At 35.8% G+C, this 23565-nt stretch overlaps 1 protein-coding gene and 1 long non-coding RNA gene across 2 annotated transcripts; one reads left to right on the top strand and one right to left on the bottom strand.

Annotated features, from left to right (window-relative positions):
• Positions 1–398: 398 nt before the first annotated feature.
• Positions 399–3965, bottom strand: LOC126623769 (2-isopropylmalate synthase A-like). The gene is made up of 9 exons (XM_050292752.1): positions 3207–3965; positions 2148–2361; positions 1977–2057; positions 1715–1807; positions 1527–1613; positions 1306–1406; positions 1190–1223; positions 1006–1080; positions 399–928 (listed from the first exon to the last, which is right to left on the bottom strand). Exons 1-9 carry the CDS (start codon positions 3890–3892, stop codon positions 878–880), a joined length of 1422 nt encoding a protein of 473 aa, XP_050148709.1. The 5' UTR covers positions 3893–3965; the 3' UTR covers positions 399–877.
• Positions 3966–6271: 2306 nt separating this feature from the next.
• Positions 6272–7111, top strand: LOC126624132 (uncharacterized). Its single transcript, XR_007623989.1, has 3 exons — positions 6272–6482; positions 6604–6634; positions 6777–7111. It is a non-coding gene; the product is annotated as an uncharacterized LOC126624132 (long non-coding RNA).
• The last annotated feature ends 16454 nt before the right edge of the window (positions 7112–23565 follow it).

The raw sequence follows: 23565 nt of genomic DNA, 5'->3' as shown, positions 1-23565 counted from the left end.
TGCCAGTAACATTTGTTGAAGAGAAACATAAAAAACCCTTATCAAATCCAAAGCCCAAAGTTAAAGGTGCAAGTAAGTGGCCCTTTACCATTGTGATGGAAATGAGTTGAGTTTTTGCATGACGGCATGTGTTTGAACCCCGTCGGTGGCTAATTTAACATCTAATCTGACAAAATTTATTGTTTCAAAAAAAAACAAAAAAAAAAGAAGAAAAAACTAAAGTGAAAGGTAAGTGCATTAATGTTATGTCATGGCATAGAAGAACATTAGATTTACATGGCCACCGTTTTTGAGATGGAATGAAATTTTATTAACAACGATCGACAACTTATATGGAATAGGCATGTTAAACGTGATCCCAATAGCAAACCTTACTTGGGAAAAAAATCAATCGGAAATCCAAAAACACCACAAGTCTACAATTAAAAATTCAAATAATTAAAATACAATTCTTGAGCCACAAATGATTTTAATTCAACTAACATGAAAGATAACACTCATGAGGATTGAACCTTGCAATAACCACCGTGAAGGCACTATGAAGAAAGTACCACACCACCCTCTTATGATCTTGAAATTATCAGCAAAGAAGCCCAGCTATGACTCACCTTCAATAAAGGTTTAGCTTCCTACTAATAGTCTCTTTTCAAGTGTACAAGCCACAAAAAAGCGCGCACACAGCACTCATCGACTGAGTGAGAGACCGGCTACGACCATGAAGGCTCTCTTCATTAGATCGAAAGAGCAACCACAACTGCTAAATGAAAATCTTATAAAATAATATAAGAAAAGAGGGGAAGATAGGAAAGGGATCAAGAAGGATTGTCTCCGAGCCCAGAATCGACAATGGAGGATTTTCTCTTTGGCGGCTAGGGAATTAAATGGCCACCTGATAAACCAATGATTCTAGGTCCTCATTCGTAAGACTCTGCAATGTGCAAAACCAATCAATCATAAGGACTTGACGGCATATTAAGATTATTTATCGACTTAATTCATTGTTACCTTCTTTGTCTCAGCCAATGACTTGAAATGTTCAAACACCTCGTGAAATTTCTTTTCGTCCAGATCATGGCCAAGCTGAATAATACCAATAAAAACAAAAAAAGCAATTACTGTAGAGAATTTATTTTCATCATATAATATTAAGTTTAAACAAAAAAAATCAGAAATAATTTTCGATTAATACCTGCAAGAGGCGAGACTTCAAAGCATGACGGCCACTGTAGAAAAATATAATGTGAGATGTTTAAACACTAATTGATACTTATGAGATTGACGCAAGTATTATCCTTTATTACAAACCTGTGCTTTCCTAGGACAATGCCATCGTCATTAGAATGGACGTAGCCAATATCTTCAGCCAAAATAATCTCATAGGTGCTCTTGTTTTTAAGAACTCCATCCTAAAACACACACACAGAGGAGATTTCTCTCTTTCTATATATGCATATATATGTGTATTTTATGAAATCATTTATTTATATATTTCAACTGCAAAATAAAAGTTAATATGGAAATATAACCTCGTGAATTCCACTGGCATGAGAGAAAATATTAGCTCCAACTATAGCCTTATGTGGTTGTACAGATAATCCGCTGTACTCTTCCACCTTATTAATTAGTGCATGCAAAGAGTTTTAACATTTCAGTAAATCAGACCAACCAAACTAACCAGGTAAATATAAGGAAACAAACGAAGAAGAAGAATTACCATCTTGCTGGTGGCTATTATATGCTTTGTATTTATTCCTGTATGAAGTCCCCCAAGTATGTCCTTACCACGAGTTTTGACGGCCATCACAAACTTTACGTGTAGGAACAAACATGAAGTTATAGTTAGACTGTTGATTTAGATCATTGATCAGATAATTGCTAGTTTATTCCATCCTTTTTTTGTCAAAGTAAGATCTTTTCTTATAAGATTACATAATATGAGCAATAATTGTATATTGATGACAAAAATAGAGATTTACCTCCTCTAATGAAGCATTTCCAGCCCTCTCACCAATGCCATTGATTGTAACTTCAACTTGTCTGGCACCAGCATATGCCCCCTATAGTATGTAAACAATATTAAAATTCAAGAGGTACTGAGAGAGACCGATCAATTTTGAATTCAGTACAAGAGTGAAGCGTGCGCATACTGCTATTGTATTGGCATTAGCGAGACCAAAATCGTTATGGCAATGCATGGATAGGATTGCATTTTCGATCCCTATTACATTGGCTTTCAAGTCCTTAACAAATTGCTCCACTTCGCTGGGGAAATTGTAGCCAACAGTGTCTGTGAATGTTAAAGTTGTTGCTCCGGCCTTGATAGCTTCCCCATATATTCGATATAGAAACTCCTTCTCAGACCTAATTCAGATTAATTAAAAGCATATAATCAATTAGTTTTTAAGCCCGATCCTTCTTTTTTACGAGGGACAGTTTACATTAAATTAGTCTAAATTATATAAGAGGATTCAAAAGTTCGAACAAGAAGTATACTGATATAGTTGACTTTCAATACTCAGGTTTACATGGCCTAACTATTAGTTTGGTGGATAGTGGACTATTATTCTTTTGATTTTTGTTTTAAATATTTGTAAGGTCAAACATAATTACACTATGTTTGGATAAAGAAATGACGTGATTTTATTTTCTAGAATTTGTGAATTTTCTTGTTTGGTGAAATGATGAGATTTTATTTTTTAGAATTTGTGAATATTAAAATGACGGAAAAGAACAATGAAATTGAATGCGGAATTTTTTATTTTTAAACTTTCAATCATAGAAATTGGGAAATGACACATATTTACATAAAATTTAAACTTAGGAATTGAAGGTCCCAAATTCCAATTTTTTTTTCCATGCCGAAATTCTAAATTTCTATATTTATGAATCCAAACAAGGAAATTGGTGTATGTCAATTTATAAATTCTGACTTTTATTCAAATTTTAAGTTTATTTTCCTCATCCAAATAGTGTTAATGAATTTGCTCATGTGGAATTTAGTCAATGGGTTTTATTCGACTAAAAAATTTATGTCAAGTTCTATGTGAAATAAGTTAAATTTCAGGGCTAAAGTCTTATTTTTAGTATAATGTGATGTGTAGGTATCTCTTCACATATCTTTACTTTATTAAATTAGAACATTATGTGATAGTAAATCGGTTTCATATAAATTGTTTTTGGAAAGAACGAGATAGAGAGTTAACCACCTTCCAGCGTCTTCACAGACAAACGTAATGTCCTGAGCTCCAAGGCTTCTGGCATACCTCACCGACTCCTTCGCGAGTTCGAGAACTTGATCGGCAGTCTTGTTCAGCTTATACTTCATGTGGATTTCGCTGGTTGATATGAATATGCATAGGCGCGGGCGCGTCGCGTCCTTCACCGACTCCCATGCAGCGTCAACGTCGCTACGAACGCACCTACAATATGCAGATATGACAGGCACGTAGCCGCACTCGTCAACACGGCTTCCAACCTCTTTTGCTATTCGCTTCACTGTCTCCGAATCATATTTGGACGAAGCCGGGAACCCCGCCTCGATCACATCCACTCTTAGCTTCGCCAGCTGGTGTGCAATGGCCAGCTTTTCTAGCCGAGTCATGGACGCCCCCGCAGCTTGTTCTCCGTCCCGTAGGGTCGTGTCCACGACTCGTACATAGTTTTCGTTTGGGATTCGGTTGGGAATGTATTCGGGGTGAGTGGGGGATTGGGAGAGAGCGGAGCAGCGCTTGTTTGTCCTCAAGATGGCGCGTTGTTGTGAGAGAGGGAAGAGTGATGAGGGTTTGGGCAAGAGGGTGGTGTCTATGTTGGAGTTTGTGGGTTTTGAATGTCTGATTATGGAAACTGGGGATGTTGATGCGATGAAAAGAAGATTTTCTGCTGAGAAGGCCATGGTGTGTACAAAAACCAAAGCTTTCTCTCCTTTGTGTGTAGTGTGTATATCGCAATGGCATAGCTTTGCACTTTGCCCATTTTAAAGGAATGTAATCTTACTTGGCAAAATAGTTAGTGCAGCAACAAACTGGAATATGAATAGTACATCACGTGTTTTTATATAAGTGGTTGTAAATTTTATTTTTTAGTACACATATCTCACCATTTATATAGTGACACATGATGTATCATACCGTGTTCCAGTCATACTGAAAAAGGGCGCATTTTTGCTCACCACCATTTAGTATGGTATATGCTCACCACACTATTTATCACCGTTAGATGGATTTGAATTTCGAGATTCGTGTAGTGGATAAGCACAAATTTCAAAATTTAAATTCATCTAATAGTGATAAATATAATGGTGAGCAAAAATGCACTCTCATTTCACTGAAGGTAGTATTCCAGGGATTTGGATCCTCTCCTGAGCTAATGGAGAGGATCCTCCTGACCCATCATCTTGGGCCGTTGGATTTTTATCCAACGACTACAAACAGAAATGTCTCTTTAAAGTTATAATAATTATAGCGATGTCTCTTTAAAGTTATAATAATTATAGCCGTTAGATAAAAATCCAACGGCCCAAGATGATGAGTCAGGAGGATCCTCTCCATTAGCTCAGGAGAGGATCCAAATCCGTATTCCAGCTGTCGGTTGTCCATGGTGATGTTGGCTCGGCAGTCGAGATGTTCTATTTTTTGGGTTTAGTTTTTGTTTAATTGATTTTGTTAAAAACTAAATCACATAGATTCTTTGGTGGGGGACTGGCATCCTCCAATTGGATGGGTACACGAACTGTCTATGGTGATGTGAGGTTCCGGTCACCTGAAAAAATTCTCTAATGCATAGGCTAGTCTTACCAAAAAAAAGAATAATACGCATACCAGATTTAGAAAAAAATAAATAGTAATAATGCATAGACTAGACTCCAATGAATGACTTCATGATGTCAAAAAAAAAAATAGTAATAATGCATAGGCCAGTAACTAATCTATATTATGTTGTTTATAACTTAAAGGATAATACTTGCATCTCCTATGTGGGGATGCACATATCCCTATTTGGATTACTGTATCTTGACCGAATAAAATCAACGATTGGAATCGTTCAATTTATTAATATTTTTTTTAATATCACTCCTACAAAAAAATCATTCAAATTAGAGATTGTTTAGTCATTCAAATATATCAAATAAATTGACAGTTCATCATGAATATGTTATTTGGTACCTACACCATCAATTTGTTTGTTCTACACGATTGAATGACTATATGATCTCCGTTCAAGATGATTTTTTTTTTGTAAAGGTGATCTACAAATGAAAAATAAGAAATTGAACAGTTTCGATTATACTTATCCCCGAGGAGGAAAGCTGGCCATATAATTGGGGTGAATAGAGGGATAAGAGTTGGAATTGTAATGCCTTTTTTTTGTGTACATGAGGAATGCTAAAAAGATCGCATTTTTGTACCGTATTGATGTATCGCATTTTTGTTCATAATCGGATTGTTTAGTTTCTTATTCTTCATTTGAAAATCATCCAAACAAAACATCATTTGAATTAGATATTGTTTAGTTATTCAAATGTTCAAATTTCTTAATTCTTACATTTGAATGACTAAACAATATTCGATTTGAATAACATTTTTATAAATATGATTTTCAAATGAAAAAAATTGAACGGCTTTGATTTAAAATTTTCTATAATAAAAATTACTTTATTGGTAATGTTAAGGAGATTAAATTTGTAAGTAAAATTTATAAACTAAATTATGTGTCATTATGGTACCGTTTGGTACGCAAACGGGACGGAATAGGATGGGACGTGACGGAACAAGACGGAACAGATGATGTAAATATTAAAAAAGATAAGGAGAAATTTTGTCATAAAATGTTATAAATTTGTGTTCCACGGATGTGGAACAGGTCGTTCCAGGGGGAAGAGGTGAAACGAAAAATCAGCCAAATTTCGTCCCATGGGACAACCCGTTCCACAATTTTTAGGCGCACCAAACGTGAGACGGAACAGTTCGTCCCATTCCGTCCCATGTACCAAATGGTAGAAATGAGCACGTTAAGAGGATCTGTATCTGCCTAATTATTGATACTTTGCTGTGCCATCATTTACTCCTAACTTCAATGCTTATCTTTTAATTTTCAAAATTTAATCTACAAATTTAATAAGCTCGTTAAGAGGATCTGTATCTGCCTAATTATTGATACTTTGCTGTCCCATCATTTACTCCTAACTACAATCCTAGCGATATCTTTAATGACATTACGCATTGAAATTATTTGCTTGTCCATTCTACTACGACCCCAGTCCCATCACTTTATTTCCGCATCCTTGATGGTAATTGGGTTGTAGAATTCTAAAAGTTGTCGGTGTAGCTTTTAATAGCAAGTCCAGCCTTGGACGGTGCTCGGGGGATAGGGGAGAGGAAATGGCCCGAGGTCCGGTGGACAACCCTCCAGCCTTGGAGAGTCCGAGTGAGGGTGGGAGCCCGAGCATAAGGGGGGTGGGGAATTGACAGGCGTGCAGCCCGAGGGTTAGGCATTTTTTTATTTTTTTTATGTCAGCCCGAGGCCTGCAGCCTCATTTCCATATTTTTTTTATTTTGTATTATTTAGACAAACAAAAAAAACTAATATTTTATTACTTATTGTCAGGGAGAGGGCTTCAAAGGTGGAGATGCAAAAGGTAATTACTGTTCATTAATAGTAGTTACTATTCATTAAAGGTAGTTATTGTTCAATAGGGTGGATTCAATAGTGGATTGTCAAGAGGGAGGGCTTAAGGGTGGAGTTGCTCTAATAGAAAGTATTTACTGCTCACCATTCAGGGGGCTTCTTCTTTATCTAGCTGTCTGTCATCCTCCAACCGGGATCACTTCCAGGCTACAGTAATTGGAGATGGCTAGCGAGCCACCGAGAAGAAGCTGAACGCAAAAGAGAAGAAGTTGAGCACGAGCGAGAAGTCGTCTGCTATTACATTGCTGGGATACCCCATGGTAGCTTCTGTCATTCGCATTCCTTAACCTCCAAGTGGCCTTCAAGCTCCATTCCACCAGCCACTTCACCAGCCATCCCCGTAGTTGTACTCAATTATTTTATTTTTTCACTTAAAATTGTATGAATATTTTATTATAATAATTAAATAAATATTTTAAGTTGTGAATCTTGTGATCTATTTTAAAATTTTAGATTAATACAATTAGCATTAAATATATTTATTAGTAATAAAATGCGTCAAATATATGTAATAATGCATGCAAAATAATTTACCTACAAAATAAAAGAAAGTAATTTGATTAAAAAAAAAATATATATATATACTACTGCTTGTTTATGAATTTTAATTTACCTATTGTTTTTTTTTTTTTTGCAAACATAATATACCTACAATATAAATCTTGGTTGATTCATAATAAATGTTTATTTATGAATTTTAATTTACCTTTTTTTTTTGTACAAACATAACAAATTGTATGTTAATGCTTCTGGCAAAAAAAATAAATAAATAAACATAATGTACCTACAATATAAATGTTGTTTAATTTACCTACAAAATAAATGTGGTTTGATTCGAAATAAATTTACTTATATTTTACATATAAGTATAGATAAATTATTTTTAACACGCATATATAATAACAAATAAAAAATGGCTAATGTATGTAAAATAATTTACTACAAAATAAAAGAATAATAATTGATTTTTTATCAAACAATATTATTTTATGCAAAATAACTTATTGTATATATATTTTTTAAGGTAATTTAGCCAAAAGTCAATAAAACTTTACTATTAAGCCATATATCAATGACCTATTTTTATTAATTAAACATAGGTCAATGATGAATGCCATATAGGCTTTAAGTCATTATAAATAGTTAGAATTTGACTATTCTATCATTCTCTCTCTTTTTCTCTCTATGAATGTCCTATGGGCTTAAGCCATTATAAATACGAATTTAAATCCTCTCCGAATAAATTTTGTGGAGATCCTACGGACCAATGGGTCTCATCTATCACATCCCAAACCAACCCCGCCATAGCATGATATTGTCCGCTTTAGGCTTACCATTCCTTCACGGATTTGTTTCTGAGAACTCACACGAGAACTTCCAAGTGGGTTACCCATCCTGGGAATGCTTTCGCCCTAACTCACTTATCTTTGGAGTTCCAATGGAATCCGAAGCTAGTAAGTCCCCAAAAAGTCTCATGCTATAGGAGGTGGGCATGTACATATAAGACACATCACCCCCTTTTCGTTGGTCGATGTGGGATCTTACAATCCACCCTCTAAGGGGTCTGACGTCCTTGTTGGCACACTCGCACTGAACGACATAATGGCTCTTATACCATTCTGACACATCCCAGACTGACTCCGTCGTAGCACGATATTGTCCACTTTAGGCCCTGGCCACGCCTTCACAGTTTTGTTTTTGGGAACTCACACGAGAACTTCCCAGTGGATCATTCATTCTGGGATTGCTTTCTCGCGATCTCGCTTAACTTCCGAGTTCCAATGGAATCCGAAGCTAGTGAGTCCCCAAAAGGCCTCGTGCTATATGAGGTGGGTGTGTACATAGAAGGCACATCACCCCCCTCTCTGTTGGTTGATGTGGGATCTTACATCATCCATTAATACAAATCCAACGGCCAAAATCTCTTATCCTTCCTCTTTTTCTGTCAACTTTTCTCTTTCTCCCTCACTTCAAAGCTCTTAACCTAGAACCACTAACTCCCTAAATTCTAAATTAAATTCAACCCCACCTTAAAATCAGCCCTAACACCGCCACAACTCACCCAACCATAACCATAATTGTAGGTCCCTCACCTTACCCTTTCCAAAATCAGCCTTAACACCGCCACATCCCACAATTACAAGTCTCTTGACCTTAAAATCTCAGCCGATGTTAACGAAACAACAAAGAGGGGGGGGTCATGCAAATGAATGTCTTTTGGTTGCAAAGATCTTTTCATAACTATGGAAGAATGATAGAGAGAGAAATCTCAAAGATGAAGAAGAAGAAATAGATGACAAATAAAAAACTAAAACAGTAAGGGATAGTGAAAAAATATATCTGACTTAGAGAACAGATGACTTGCAATTGAATTTGGGGTTGTTAACAATAGTGGGGTGTGGGGGCGCGAAGGAGAAAAAAAAGTTGAAAGGGAAGAGAGGCGGGGGATGAGGCATTGGTCGTTGGATTTCTATTCCTATATAACTGATCTTAGGAGGATTTGAATCCTATAAATGGATAGAATATGTATATTCTATCTCACTCTCTCACCATTCCTTTACATGGAAGAGTCTGCTCAACTCAAAAAAAAAAAAGGAACCAGGAAACGAAACGAAACCAATAAATGAACATTGCAATGCAGTGTCTGAATCCAAATGTAAAAAACAAAATCAGGAAACAGACACTACATTGCAGTGTCTGATTTGTATTGACTTATTCCAAATATAAAACTATGAGAAATGTAGTGTTAGTTGAAGTGGGTGTCAGTTGTAGTGGCATATTTTGTAAATTTTGTTTATTTTAAATACATTTAAGTATCACAATACATAATTGACCTATTTATAATTAACATAAATATTGTTGATTTAATATAGTAACTTTTTATTGATTTTTCACAAAATCACCCTTATTTTTATTCATACAAAAAATGTGCCCATAAATAAATATATATATATATATATATATATATATATATATATATATTGTTACTAATATTTATGAAAAAAGGTAAAAATTCCATATGGAGTTAATTGCTAATCATATTTAGGGTGAGTAATATCTATACTATTATTATTTTGAACAAACGATATTTTCTAAACTAAAGGGGAGGGAGTGTATTTAGCCTCACAATGAGCTAGCAATAATGTGGTTTAAACTCGTTTTTGGTGGGAAAGACCTCTCACTTACAAATGAAGAGGAATACCACTAGACCGTAGTACTAAGTGGCAATATCTATACTATTAATAAGAGAAGAGTCTTTATCGACCAAAAAACGCAGGAAAAGACAACTCTACCCTTACTTTCATAAGTTGAGTTTATAAACAAGGTTTAGTAATTGTGGATACAATCAAAATAATAATTGTGGATAATCATTAAAAAATATAAAAAAGAAGTAAAAGTCTAAAACTAATGATAACTTCCCCACTTCCACCTCCAAAGCAGTTCTACTCTTTACGGTAACTTCCACACTTCCCCCTCAACCCTCAACCCTCAACCCTCAACCCTCAACCCTCAACTTCACTCTCTCTCTCTCTCTCTATTTATATAATAATTTATATTGCAATTAGTTATTTTATGATGTTTTTATTTCAATTAATTGTGTGACATCCCCGCCCAGGCCCCCACCACATCCCGGGCTCGACTCCGCCGTAGCACGATATTGTTCGCTTTAGACCCCGACCACGCCCTCACAGTTTTGTTTCTGGGAACTCACACGAGAACTTCCCAGTGGGTCACTCATCCTAGGAATGCTCTCGTCCGAACTATCTTAACTTCGGAGTTCCGATGGAATCCGAAGTCAGTGAGTTCCCAAAAGGCCTCGTGCTAGGTAGAGATGTGAATATACATATAAGGCTTACAGGATCCACTCTCCTGGACAATGTGGGATGTAACAAATTGTTATTCATTTACTGTTCTTAAAATCAGTATGAGACAATTTGTGGATGAGAGTAGGGAAACTCTCATATTTTAGTGATTAATTCAAAGGTAAGAATTGGGAGTATGTTTGTCATCAATTATATCTTTTTCCACTCCTAGTTTGTAATTTGTGTTTGTTCGCATGTGTAGATGCATCTTCATGGCTTTTCTCAAGAAAAAAAAAAGTTAAGAGATTTGAATTTGGTTCTATAGTGCAAGTGACACATGAAAGTTGTTGCACACGCTTTGCGTGTATGCCAATTGCTAGTATTTATTAACATAACTAGCATATGCCTCACACTTTGTGTGTGAAAATAATTTTTATTTTTATTTTAAAATGAGATGGAGAAAGGGAGAAAAAAAAGGAATGTGGAAGAGAGAAGTTTTTAGTTTTTAGTTTTTATTTTTCAAAATTAGAGGATGCTAGGATCACTTTGGGTGAGGCTTTGAAAAAAAAATTGTAAAATTTAGTTTGTGTGTACTTTACTGCCCATGATTTTGTTTTGTGGTAGAAGATAAAATTATTTTTTTACCCTTTTTGACTGATAAAGAGGGTTTTATTAATGTAATTTAGATTAGGGGTTTGTGGCATAAGTTGTAAATATGTTGTAATAATTGGTTATATATTTGTCTACATGGTAGTCTATTTGAAATTTAGGTTTTATTTGTATGTTTAATATTAGGTGGATTTTTGTTTGGAAAATAAGAGTTTCAAGGGCCTTTCTCTAAAGAACCCAAAGAATTACTATCTTGCTGGTGACTATAATATGCTTTGTATTTATTTCTGTGTGAAGTCTTCCAAGTATGTTCTTACCGAGATATGACGGCCATCGCAAATTGTATGCATAGGAACAAATATGAAATTGTAGTTAGTGTTGGGCGAAGCGAGGAGAACTGGAGAAGGAAGGGGAAGGAAGCTGGTGCTAGGCAAAGCGAACCTTCTGGCATTGGGTTGGGTTCATTTCGGTTTGAGATTGATTCGCAGGAGGCGGAGCTACCAGTTGTAGTAGTTGCGAGCAAGGAAGAAAATATCGGTAATATCGGAAATATTGGTAGTCCGAAAACACGGAAATATCGATGGAAATATCGGGATAATATCGATATCGATAAAAATTACATGGAAACCATGGAAATTGTAAGAAAAACTTGGAAATTTTTAATGAAACTTTGCAGGATGTTTATTTGGTCAATTATCTATTAGTTTATCACAAAAAATTGGAAGGAAATGTATTGCATGATGGATTTAACTGATTTAAGTTGATTATATAGCGAGCTGGCAAACATTGTGAGTGTAGAAAATATGTAGTAATTAATGAAAGAAGTTTAAACACACCATAATCATTTATATATAATTAATTAGTACAATATTGGGAGGTTTTATTTAGGATATTAAAAAAAAAAAGGAAGTGAATAAAATGATGAAGAATAATGTGCCGAATTTGACACTTTAAATTTCTTACACATAAGCATGCGTCTAGGCGTTGAAGTTCCAAATTATAGTATATCAATTAACGATTGAAAATCAATACGTTGAATAAGACTAAACTTTAATTTGGATGCCGATTATGTTTTTTCAAGTTTATATAAAGTAAAAGAATTGAATTTTGGAAACCAGGAGTGTGTCAATTGTTTTATAATTCGTCCGAATACATATATCAGGTTGCTACTCAACGTAATTTGAAAGTATATCTAGTGCAAGGATTTGTCTTTTTTTGTTGATAAGCAAAGGGTTTGTAGCTTTTTTTGCTAAGCAGTAGAACATATTATGTTTGTTTAGTCTTTAGCATTTGATCGTTGTCCACAAATATAGGATAGAAGGCCCCAAATTAGATCTGGCTCTTAAGTCTTACCTAGTTGGAGTCACAAGTTCACATGTACCAGCCCTCGCAAGTCGCAACAAAACGTTTTGGTTTCTGTAATCCCACATCGCCCACGCAAGGGCAGTGAGCAAGCAAAAAGGCCTATAAAAGCCACATTCCTAAGCTTGGTTTCTGTAATCCCACATCGCCCACGCAAGGGCAGTGAGCAAGCACACATGCCTATAAAAGCCACATTTCCAAGCTGAGAAAAGCATGCCTTGCTCGGCCTTTTTTGCTAAGATCAAGTGTAGTTATCTGTTGAGACTTCTCAACATTTTTTAAATATTTTTGGGTTTTGATCTCGCGATATTATCGAAAATATCGTGGTAGTTTTGGAAATATCGCGATATTATTGATAATATCGTGATATTTAGACGAAAATCAATTGGATACCTATTAAAATATCGTTACCGTGAAAAACCGATAATATCGACGAAATATCGCCAATATTATCGGCATTTTCTTCCTTGGTTGCGAGACCACCGATTTGACGGGATTCCAAGGGGAAGGGGTGGGTCGACGATTCAAAAGGAAGGGTGGAAGGGGAAAACTGAAGAAAGTGATATCTCAACCAATGGGGAAATTTTAATTTTGTTTTATTTTTAAATTGATTTTTAATATTTAATTACTTTTATTTGCCATGTCATAAAAAACATGTGGCCTTATGTTTGCCACATCGTCACTTTAATGGTCAAATTAATGGTTTGACTAACGGATGTATGAAATTGCAATGAAATGAGAGTAAATGTATGAGAGTGAAATGTTTTAAAAATTTTATATAAGATTGCAATTGCATCCAAACCTGAGAAAGTAAAATGCAATTTACTTTACAATTATTGTATTGGCATTGGCGAGGCCAAGATCGTTATGACATATGCATGGATATGATTGCATTTTCAATCCCTACTACATCGGCCTTCGAATCCTTAACAAATTGCTCCACTTCAGTGGGAAAATTGTAGCCAACAGCCTCTGTGAATGTTATATTGTTGCCCTGGCCTTGATAGCTTACTCATATATTCAATATAGGAACTCCTTCTCAGACGTTTACATTATCAATGGCACATAGTTAATTTAGTTAGTCTTATAGAAGGCTTGTAGCTTACGTGAATATGAGCATTTACACTAATATTAATGTTGTGTGTGTGTGTGTGTAAATGAACAAATAGTTACTTACTCCCGGGAAAATGGAATTATTGAGAGAGTCGATATCTGCAGAAAGCAAATATAAAATAAAATATGATTGTTAGTAATATGCATGGTTGGGTAACAGTGGACCAATTGCTAAAGAAAGACAACCAAAATCCTAAAGAAAGTCAAATTTCTGCACAGACTGCACTGCAAGATATGTAATAGGGTGAATTATCAATTTAATTCTTGAATTATTATCTGAGTGCAAATTAGGTTTTAAATTATTTTTTTCAGAAAAATCAGTCATCGAATATAAAAATCTGTCAATTACATCATTAATGGCTAATATTAGTTTCGAAGCTACTATATTCAAATTTTCTTCAATTTAAGTAACATTACTTGCATGTGATACATTTTGGAGGGTAGGTTGGTAATTTTATTACAAAGAAATAGTATATGGAGTTAAATTTTGAGGGTAAATTAAACGTTACATTCACAACTTGTATGAAATGTTACGATCTTATAAGCAAGAAAATACAGGTATTACATTTTAAAGTGTGTCAAGTGACTTAAGGTACCGTTTAGTACGTGGGACGAGGCGTTCCGTCCCACGTTTGGTGCGCCTAAAATGGGTGGAACGCGCTGTTCCACGGAACGAATTTTGGGTGAATTTTCGTTCCGCCTAACCCCCTTGGAATGACTCATTCCATATCCGTGGAACACAAAATTATAACCTCTATGTCTCCTTCTTGTTTCTCCTTATTTCCATCCGAGGGCATCTTTGATCCCTTTCTGTTCCGTCCCGTCCCGTCCCGTCTCATTCCATTCCGTCCCGTCCCGTCTGCATACAAACGATACCTAAGTTGACGAATAATTGAATAATATAGCTTTTAATATAATAGTAGGAATGAAATTAGCAATTTTTAATGAGTTTAAGGACTTATTTTATTGAAAAATAATTTAGAGACCTAATTTTCACTCAGATGATAATTAAAAAACTAAATCAGCACTTCACCCTATGTAATATGAAGAATCCCATTTGTTGAACATTTGCTAAAGAAAGAAGCTATTGTTGTTCATGTGGATGGCTACCACATGATTACTTTGGATTGCTAAATTACGTACATGAGATCAATCCGTGAAAAACATCAAAGCATGAGTTGGTGGGTTTTAGTCTTCTAGCGTTTGTATTTTCTACTATTGGCAAATAATAAGAATGGGGTTGAGTCACTTAAATTCATTTCCCTATAAAACTATGATCAGCAAGTGTTCCGGTAGAGCGAAGAAATGCCAGTGAGCTACGTACAAAGACCAAAGAGAATAATAGAGTTTTTAGACTAAAGTGAGTTATTTTTGTTGACATGCCCGATTCCAATATCCTCCGAACACTGGAATGGGCACGTGTTGGCTTACACCCAAAGGTGACAAAGCCATATTAACATGCATGTAAGTTATGAAGAAAGAACGAACGTAAATAAAACAAGTAAATTTAACTTTAATGAATATGCAATTGTGGGAACGTGTTCAGAACATACAACTAATCAAGAATATTGTAGATAGAATATTATAAAAAGGTGTGAACAAAGGAATGCATCCTATACCGAGAGGACTCGAAGATACCAATGCGGGAGTGCATTGATGCCGGGTTCGTACGCATCGATTCTAAATGCTAAAGGGGGTGCAAAACAAAGCATGAGTAGACCAATTTAGTAGGAATAATAATAACAATATCAACTACTCTTCAAACGTACTAACCCCCAATTTTAGAAAACTCATATAGCATAATAAGTAATAGGTTTTCCGAAAACCCTAGCATGCCATAAAACCTTAGTAGTGATATCATAATTGCCCGAAGGTACATCCATCGCCCACCCGAAGGCACATACATCGTCCGCCCAAAGGTACATATATCATCCGTCAAAAGGCACTATATCGCCCGCCCGAAGGCACACTGTATGAATATCTGCAAGTAAGCACATAAAATCATGAACATAATCTTTCCAAAATATATATCATCAGAGCTCAACAGTTCAAACATCATATCATAAATCCATATTCATAAATATCTCAATAAATGTAAATTCGATAAAGTATGATATTTCATAAAACGTAAATCCGATAACTCAATAAATGTTTCATAAAACATAGTTATAAAATCATGCTTTTCAAGTATGCATTTCTAGTAATAAAATCATGCATTTTGGAAAGGGTCCATTCACAGATACTCCGTCGTCGAAGAGCCGTTCGAACTAGGGAGTATGGCATCACCACTAACAAACGCACATATCCACATAAAGGGATCAATTAGTAAAATCCTACTAAAATGATTGAATTTGGGAAAATGGAGCAAGGATTTAGAACCAGGGCGTTAAATTACCTCGGGAAAATTTCGTAAAAAGTCAACCGAGACGCCGAGCTGGGCAACTACATTAAAACTTCAGAATTTCACTAAACAAATGTCAAAAATAGACTAAAGACGTCGAAATTAGTCTAGGAAGGTTTCCAAGAAAATCTCGTAAAAGTCAAAACAAAACAATATTACAGAAAGTATTCTAGAGAATATTATTCCAAGAATATTTCACAAAATATTTTAGGAATATTCCGAATCCAATTAGAAAACGGGTAGGGTCCTGGGGTAAACGGGTCAGGGTCGGATTTGGTTTGGATTCGGTTCTTGGTGGTCGAGTCGGGTAAACCTAGTTTCAGGCCATGGGTCGACTGACTTCCACGAAAAAGAAAGTCGAAGCTTGGAAAACGTCGTTCATCCCTAAATCTTAACTAAAACTAGTCATTCAATATACAAAATTGAAGCCCAAAGGACAAGAAAGAATATTATACATATCCCGTGGCTGGAGTTGGCCGAAAAATGGCTTGGAAAGTTGTGAGTTTTCGCCGGAACTTGGGGAAGTCTCCCCCGAGCTGTTTCTACGATGTTTCGATGTCCAAAACACACAAACACGATCAAAGACAAAAGACGAGGATAAAAAAAGAAGGTTCAGAATGTTTCCAAAGCTTACCTATGTAAGAATCAATGAAAGTTCGCTAGAGATGATGAACATTGGCCATGGGAGCCGTTACGCAGTGAGACAGAGAGGGAGTTGGGGTGTTATTCCTTCATTTCTGGTTTCGTGGAACTAACAGGGAGGGAATGGTGATGGTGGTGAGTGGTGTCGCCATTGTTGTTGTGTATGTTGAGCTCAGAGATAGAGGGTTACAGGGAGAGATGAGGGAGAGAGAGTGAAGGAAGAGAGAGTAACAGGGAGATGGAAGAGAGTCATAGAGAGGGATCCGAGACAATGAAACATGTGGGCCCTAATGGCTCACAAAACAATACCACCAAAGACAAAACATAAAATAAATATCCCAACCAATGTGAAATTACTAAAATGTCGTCAATGTTCCTAATCCTGAAAAATTTAGGGATGGATCATTACATTTGTACTTTTTTTTATTGAAAGAAACTATTGTTGTTGCCCTGAGAACCTATGCACACTTAGCGAACCTCGTTAATATTGTGCCTTATTCACTTTAAATGACACTACACATGTATAGTCTATTTTACAATATGTTATCAGTAATAACATAATGATGATGTGGCTTTAGTCTATCGGTCCATATGCCATAGTGTAATTGGATTGTGATAAGATTAGGTTGTTGTGAGTTAGTTAGCTGGTTGCCTTATATTGTAAGCTAGTTCATTACAATCTAAAACACTATATATACTGATGTAGCCTTTCATTTCTTATTAATGTGAATATGTTCAAAGCTATGTTTTTCCCTCTTTCTCTCTCTTCTCTTTCTCTTCGACTCTTTACATTTTTGAAGTCCTTCAGCTTTTCTCATAATTTCTGCAACTCTTTGAAGCTTGATCGTGCACTGTTATGATGGTATCGAGCCAACAATCTGCTGTGGATTGCTGAGAAGATCTGTTTGGGAATTTTTCTGGCAGATTTAGGTCATCATGTTTCCTACGATTTATCTTGCAGTGTCTTCAATTTCTGTAACTGTGATTATTATGGTAGTTTACAGTGGAGAAAATGTTTGAATCCGGTGACATCTTAGGTTCTATGTTCGAAATTCTTCAACAAATCATCTTGTCTGGAAGATTGATCGTTGAATCTTGCTTTTCTTAAAGTTCTTAAAGATCAATTTCTGTGAATTTTTTCAGTTTTGTGATAGTAGTTAGAATCTTTACTTTCTTGCCAAGGTTAAGGCCAATGCCATTTTTGTCTGTCTTAATGATATAGATATCTAAATTGTACAAAGGCCAATGCCATCAATTAAGTATGTTGAGTGAATCCAAAGGCCAATGACAGTGATTCCAAGTATTGGGTTTTCTTGAATCTTTTTGAAATAGTGTTGTTTGTAATTGCTAAATTAAAAAGGCCGAAGCCAGTGATTCTAATTGTTTCTTGAAATGCTTGAATCTTGAAGCTTAGTGGTTTATTTCTTGTCTTGAAGAAAAGTTGTTTAATTGTTGATTTGAAATATAGCTATCGCATCTCCACCTGTGAAAGTAGAAGGGTTGTTGGGTATACTTATTATTAAGCTTAGTGAACATAATTACACTAAATGGGCATTCCAGTTTAAGTCTGTCTTGAATGTCCTGCTAAATTTGTGCTCAGTGCTAATATGGGGTTACCAAAGTAATTACAAGTGCATTTAAAGAATGAGACTCTATTGATTTGGCATTGTTAAGTTTGTTGATTGCTTCTCTTTTTGATGATGCTATAGAATATGTAATTGGGTGTAGAATTGCAAGAGAGGCTTGGTCTAATCTTGAGGAGAGATATGCTTTAGTGTCTAAAACTGGAGTTAATCACTTGAAAACAAAATTACATACCATTAAAAAATGGGGAGATACCATGGATACATATTTGTTGAAGTTGAAATCTATTAGGGATTAGTTAACATTTGCAGGGGAGTTTATCTCAGATAATGATGTTATGATTGTTGCATTAGCTGGTTTGCCAAAGGATTATGCTACGATTAGAACTGTGATTCTTGCTAGAGATACTACTGTTTCCATGAAAGAGTTTCGAGCTTTGTTACTTGGTGCTGAAAGGGAGAATGACATAACTATTAACTATTTGTCTCATAACATGTCGGCTTTATATATGCATGGTGGTTCTAGTTCTGCAGGATCATCTCAATAAAATAATGGTGCATCTTGTTCTAATTCTGCTGATGAAGAATCTTTTAGCACTGGTGGTCGAATCACTGCTATTCCAATGATACCTTATAGATCCCAACCACCTGGATTCACTCAATTGTTCTCTCAAGCACAGTTTCAGCCACAACCTTAGTTTCATTAAGCGTAACCTGCTTATTTTCCTGTGCCAAATAATTTTGATTATGGCAGTTGGTTTGTTGGTAACATGGATCCATCTTTCAATAATGGTCAACAAATCTCACCTCCTACACATTATAATGTGAATCAACAGAGACCATATAATGGAAATTATCAAATAGGAAATGGTTTTGAGTCTAACTATAGAGGCATAACATTTAATAACTATAGATCAGGTAATGATTGGTTTGGAAACACTGATTCAAGGACAACTCAATATCCTGAGTTTCAAATTTGTCAAAGAATGGGCCGTACTGCTCCAAATTGTTTTTACAAGAATTCTCATATACCACTAACTACATTTACTACTAAATGTCAGATATGTGGAAAAAGATGGCACATTGGTCTTGAGTGTTACCATAAGAGCAACTATTCATAGCAAGCTGCTGGATCTCCACAATCTTTGCAGCCAACTTTTAATGCAAATCAACAAGTTCCTCCAATCCCACATGTTTCATTTTCTCACCAACCTGGTCCATATAACTTTTAAGGCTCATATGCTGCTCATTTTTCATATCAAACTGCTCCAAATTTTGTTCCATCTTAAAATCATCCTGAAATTGATCAGACATCAATACTACAACAACAGCAAATCAATCTATATGGATATTAGATATTGGATATTGGAGCTTTTCATCACATGACATCAAATTTTACCAGCTTGAACAACATTTATGTATTTGAAGGTTTAGAAACTATTAAAATTGGCAATGGTCAAGGCTTACCTATTCATTTCACTGGTTCTATAGTGATTAAAACTCCATCTCACTCACTTGTGTTAAAAACAAGTTTTACATGTGTCTTCCATTGCAGTCAATCTCATGTTTGTAACACAACTATGTAAAGACAATACATGTTGGTTTATATGTGATGATACATTGTTTTTTGTGCAGGACAAGGTAATAGGGGAGATCTTGTACAAAGGAATGATTAAACCTGGTGAACTGTTTCAGATTCCTGTATCAAGTTTCTTTTCTGCAACTACTTGGCTGGGTTAGTTAGTGAAGTTTTCAGTGTGGCATCAAAGGTTAGAGCATCCAACTAATGACGTTGTGTCAGTGATGTTAGCTAAATCTCAAGTTTCTCATTCTATAGATGATGTTCATAAGATGTGTACCACATGTATTCATGGTAAGATAACTAGAACTCCTTTTTCTGATGAGTCAAATAGGTGCATTTTACCATTCAATAGAGTGCACACAGATGCATGGGGTCCATCTCCTACAAGACCAACTGAAAGATATAGATACCATGTAGTGTTTGTAGATGATTGTACACGATTTGTGTGGATTTTTCCGCTATTCAATAAATCAAAAGTTTTTTTACATTTGTGAAATTGTACAAGTTTGTTGAAATGCAGTTTGGTTTTAAAATTAAAAGTTTACAATCAGATGGAGGTAGTGAATTCCTAAGTAATGCATTTAAGGATTTCATAACATCAAATGGTATGACTCACAGAGTGTCATGTCCTTATACACCATAACAAAATAGTTTGGCTGAGAGAAAACATCATTTTATTATTGAAACTGCAATTACTCTAATGGATGTTGCTGGTATAACTCAAGAATTTTGGTATCATGCATGTGCTCATGCATTGTTCTTAATAAATATGATGCCTTTTAAGACACTACACATGAACTCTCCTTACTTTGCATTGTTTGACAAGCATTCTAATCTACAAGAGTTGAAAGTCTTTGGCACATCTGTGTATCCATATCTCAAACATTATAATGACAACAAACTGCAACCTAGGTCTTGAGTATTGATAGACGCATATTTATGCGACTTAGTTAACTAGTTTTCTTGCATTTACGTTATTAGTTCTTAGTTATTTTAGTACTTTAAGCCAGTTTCGTGTGTTTGTAGGTCCAAAGGGTTAAGGTAGCAAGAAAGTGCATTTTGGTGCATTTTGGAGCAGTTTTGAGCTTGGAATGGATTACTTATGATATGAGCAAGATGGATGGACGAATTTGAAGAAAAAAAAGAGGCTAGGAACATGCTAAAAATCTGGTGAAACAAATACAAGTTGCAAGAAGGGATAAATTTCTAGAAGGATTGGCCAAAACTTCACTTAAAACCATGCATACCCCATAAAATTCATCAATGCCGTGGCCTTCCCTTTGTTTTACTTCCACCAGATTTTTTAGTGATGATGCAATGCCTATCTCACTATGACATTTGAGTGGATGATGTAATGCTTAACTCACCATGACATTTGAGTGGATGATGCAATGCTTAACTCACCATGACATGTGAGTGGATGACTCAAAACCTACCCTCACCAACAATTCTCCACCTTGCCATGCCTTACCTACTTCATTCCACCAGATTTTTGCATTAAACATGTCCATCCTCTTCCTATAAATACCATGGCAGCAACCTCATTCAAATCATCCAGAAATTAACCATTCTCCAAGCCTTTCCTTGCCTCTCCTACATATCTAAACCCCTTCCCATCCATTCCTCCAAATAACCAACCCTTCAACATCATTCCAACCTTGTTGTTGCGGCAAGGAGTAGGAGAAAAGTCCTTGGACGCACTTGCTATCCAACATGGATCGTTGGAACGTTTAGGTGCTTTCTTCCCTTTGTTTTTCAATGTTTAAATTTGTTTATCTTTGTTTTGTAATAATGAGGAACTAAACCCCCCTTGGCTAGGGGGGGATTCGAAATACGTGTTTATGCTTGCGTTATGATTTGATTACTTCTAATTGCGTTTCATAAGTTGTGAATTCAATTTACTTATCTATGTGAATTACATTGATTTGTGTGTGTTGGTTGAGAGTGCACGCTTAATTATCATGCATAAATTGAATGCTAGAATATAAGGAAATTTCACCTAATCGTTATGGAATTATATTCACAAGTAGTAAAGGTTGATGATCTCAATCGCGTTAAGTAAATTCTTGGCATAAGTTTCATGCAATCATAGTAACAAGTGCTTCGTTAATGCTTATGGTTTTCATAGAATTTAATGATTCTTGCTTGTATCTCTATTATGCAATCATGTAGGGGACATGTGGGGAATGTTTTGGGTTGTCGTATGCAATCATCCAATTCAATAACGTTAGGAAAATCTGAAGGTTAATTTAAGCGGACCTAATTAACTTGGGGCGTTGAGAATTCATGGTTTATTGAAATGCAATTGGAAATCGTTTTGTATGCAAGTATAACATGTGTGGAGATGAAACCCTTAGCTAGCCTTCCATTATCCATTCAACCCAAAATTGTTTAAAATCTATTTAAGTTTTTAGTTTATTCGTTTTTACTTTCAACTTCACCAAACTCAAATCCCCCTTTTACTTTCTTGTTTTAAAATCTTTTGTTTACATTTTTAACTTTGTTTCTTTTTGTTTTTTTAGTCAGTTTAGAGGTTTTAGCAAGCCCTCCTAATCCCCGGCCTAGAACGATACCCTACTTACATCTATACTACAATTGTCAAAAGAGGGTTTAATTTGTGTGCTTATATTATTCGCATCAAATTTTGGCGCCGTTGCCGGGGATTAGCAACTTTGCTAAATCCCCATTGTTTTTTTTTATTTCTTTTTTGTGTGTTTTAATTTTAGTTTTAATTTTATTTGATTTTGTTTATTTCAGGTACTAGTTTATGACTCGTAGTTCTCAACCAGTTCGTGCACATATATCGGAGTTTGACGGCAATTTTGAACGAACTTCGAGAAGGAAAAGGAAAGTACCAGAACCTAATCCACCTAGTTCTAGTTCTGAATCCGAATTTGAAGAAAAGGAGGAGGCAGAAAAAGACATGGAGGTGGACAATCGAACAATCAAAGAACTTTCAGCCTCGGGATTGGACAATGCCGCGCCTCTATGTATCCAATACCCCGCAGCAGCCCGAGGAAAGACAGAAGAATTTGAATTGAAGTCAAGCTTGTTACACCACATTCCGAAGTACCATGGGTTGTCCATGGAAGATCCTAACAAACACTTGAAAGAATTCGAGGTAGTGTGTTCGAGCATGACCCCCGTCAATGTCGATGGGAGTATTTTGAAGATGAAAGCCTTCCCTTTTTCTCTCTTGGAAAAGGCGAAGGATTGGTTGTACGAATTGGCGCCCGGAACCGTCACATCATGGGAAAGCATGAAACGGGCCTTCTTGGAGAAGTTTTTCCCAACTTCTCGAGTCATCCTCCTACGAAAAAGGATAAGTGGAATTCAACAAGAGGAAGGTGAATCTTTTCCTACTTATTATGAACGTTTTAAATCTCTTGTTGCTTCTTGTCCACAACATCAGATGAAGGAGGAACTTCTTTTGCAATACTTCTACGAGGGGCTACTACCTATCGAACGTCAAATGCTAGATGCCTCGGCGGGTGGAGCCTTGGTGGACAAGACCCCCACGGCAGCAAAGACTTTAATTTCCAACCGTGCGTTGAATGCTCAACAATACGAAGGCGTTGGACAAAGGAGTAACCCACGACCACATCAAGTCAATGAGGTAAGTGCCATAACCGAACTTCAAAATCAAATGGCTAACCTTACTACTTTGCTTTCTCAGGTAGTGGAAGGTCCAAAAGTGCAAAACGTGGCAGCTTGTGGCGTGTGTTCCATGCAAGGCCACCTTACTGACAAGTGCCCACAGTTGATAGAAAATGGAGGGTGGGAGAC

Source organism: Malus sylvestris, chromosome 5, assembly GCF_916048215.2.
Source record: "Malus sylvestris chromosome 5, drMalSylv7.2, whole genome shotgun sequence".
Classification (NCBI taxonomy): Eukaryota; Viridiplantae; Streptophyta; class Magnoliopsida; order Rosales; family Rosaceae; genus Malus; species Malus sylvestris.
Note: the sequence above shows the minus strand (reverse complement) of the source record. Positions and strands in the feature narration are given on the sequence as shown.

Excerpts from the sequence above, each read along its gene's own strand:
- LOC126623769 (XM_050292752.1), bottom strand. The coding sequence starts at position 3,892 with ATGGCCTTCTCAGCAGAAAATCTTCTTTTCATCGCATCAACATCCCCA. Across the intron at positions 2,058-2,147 it reads CTAATGCCAATACAATAGCA|GGGGCATATGCTGGTGCCAG; the intron begins GTATGCGCACGC and ends TACATACTATAG. Across the intron at positions 1,614-1,714 it reads TAATAGCCACCAGCAAGATG|GTGGAAGAGTACAGCGGATT; the intron begins GTAATTCTTCTT and ends CTAATTAATAAG.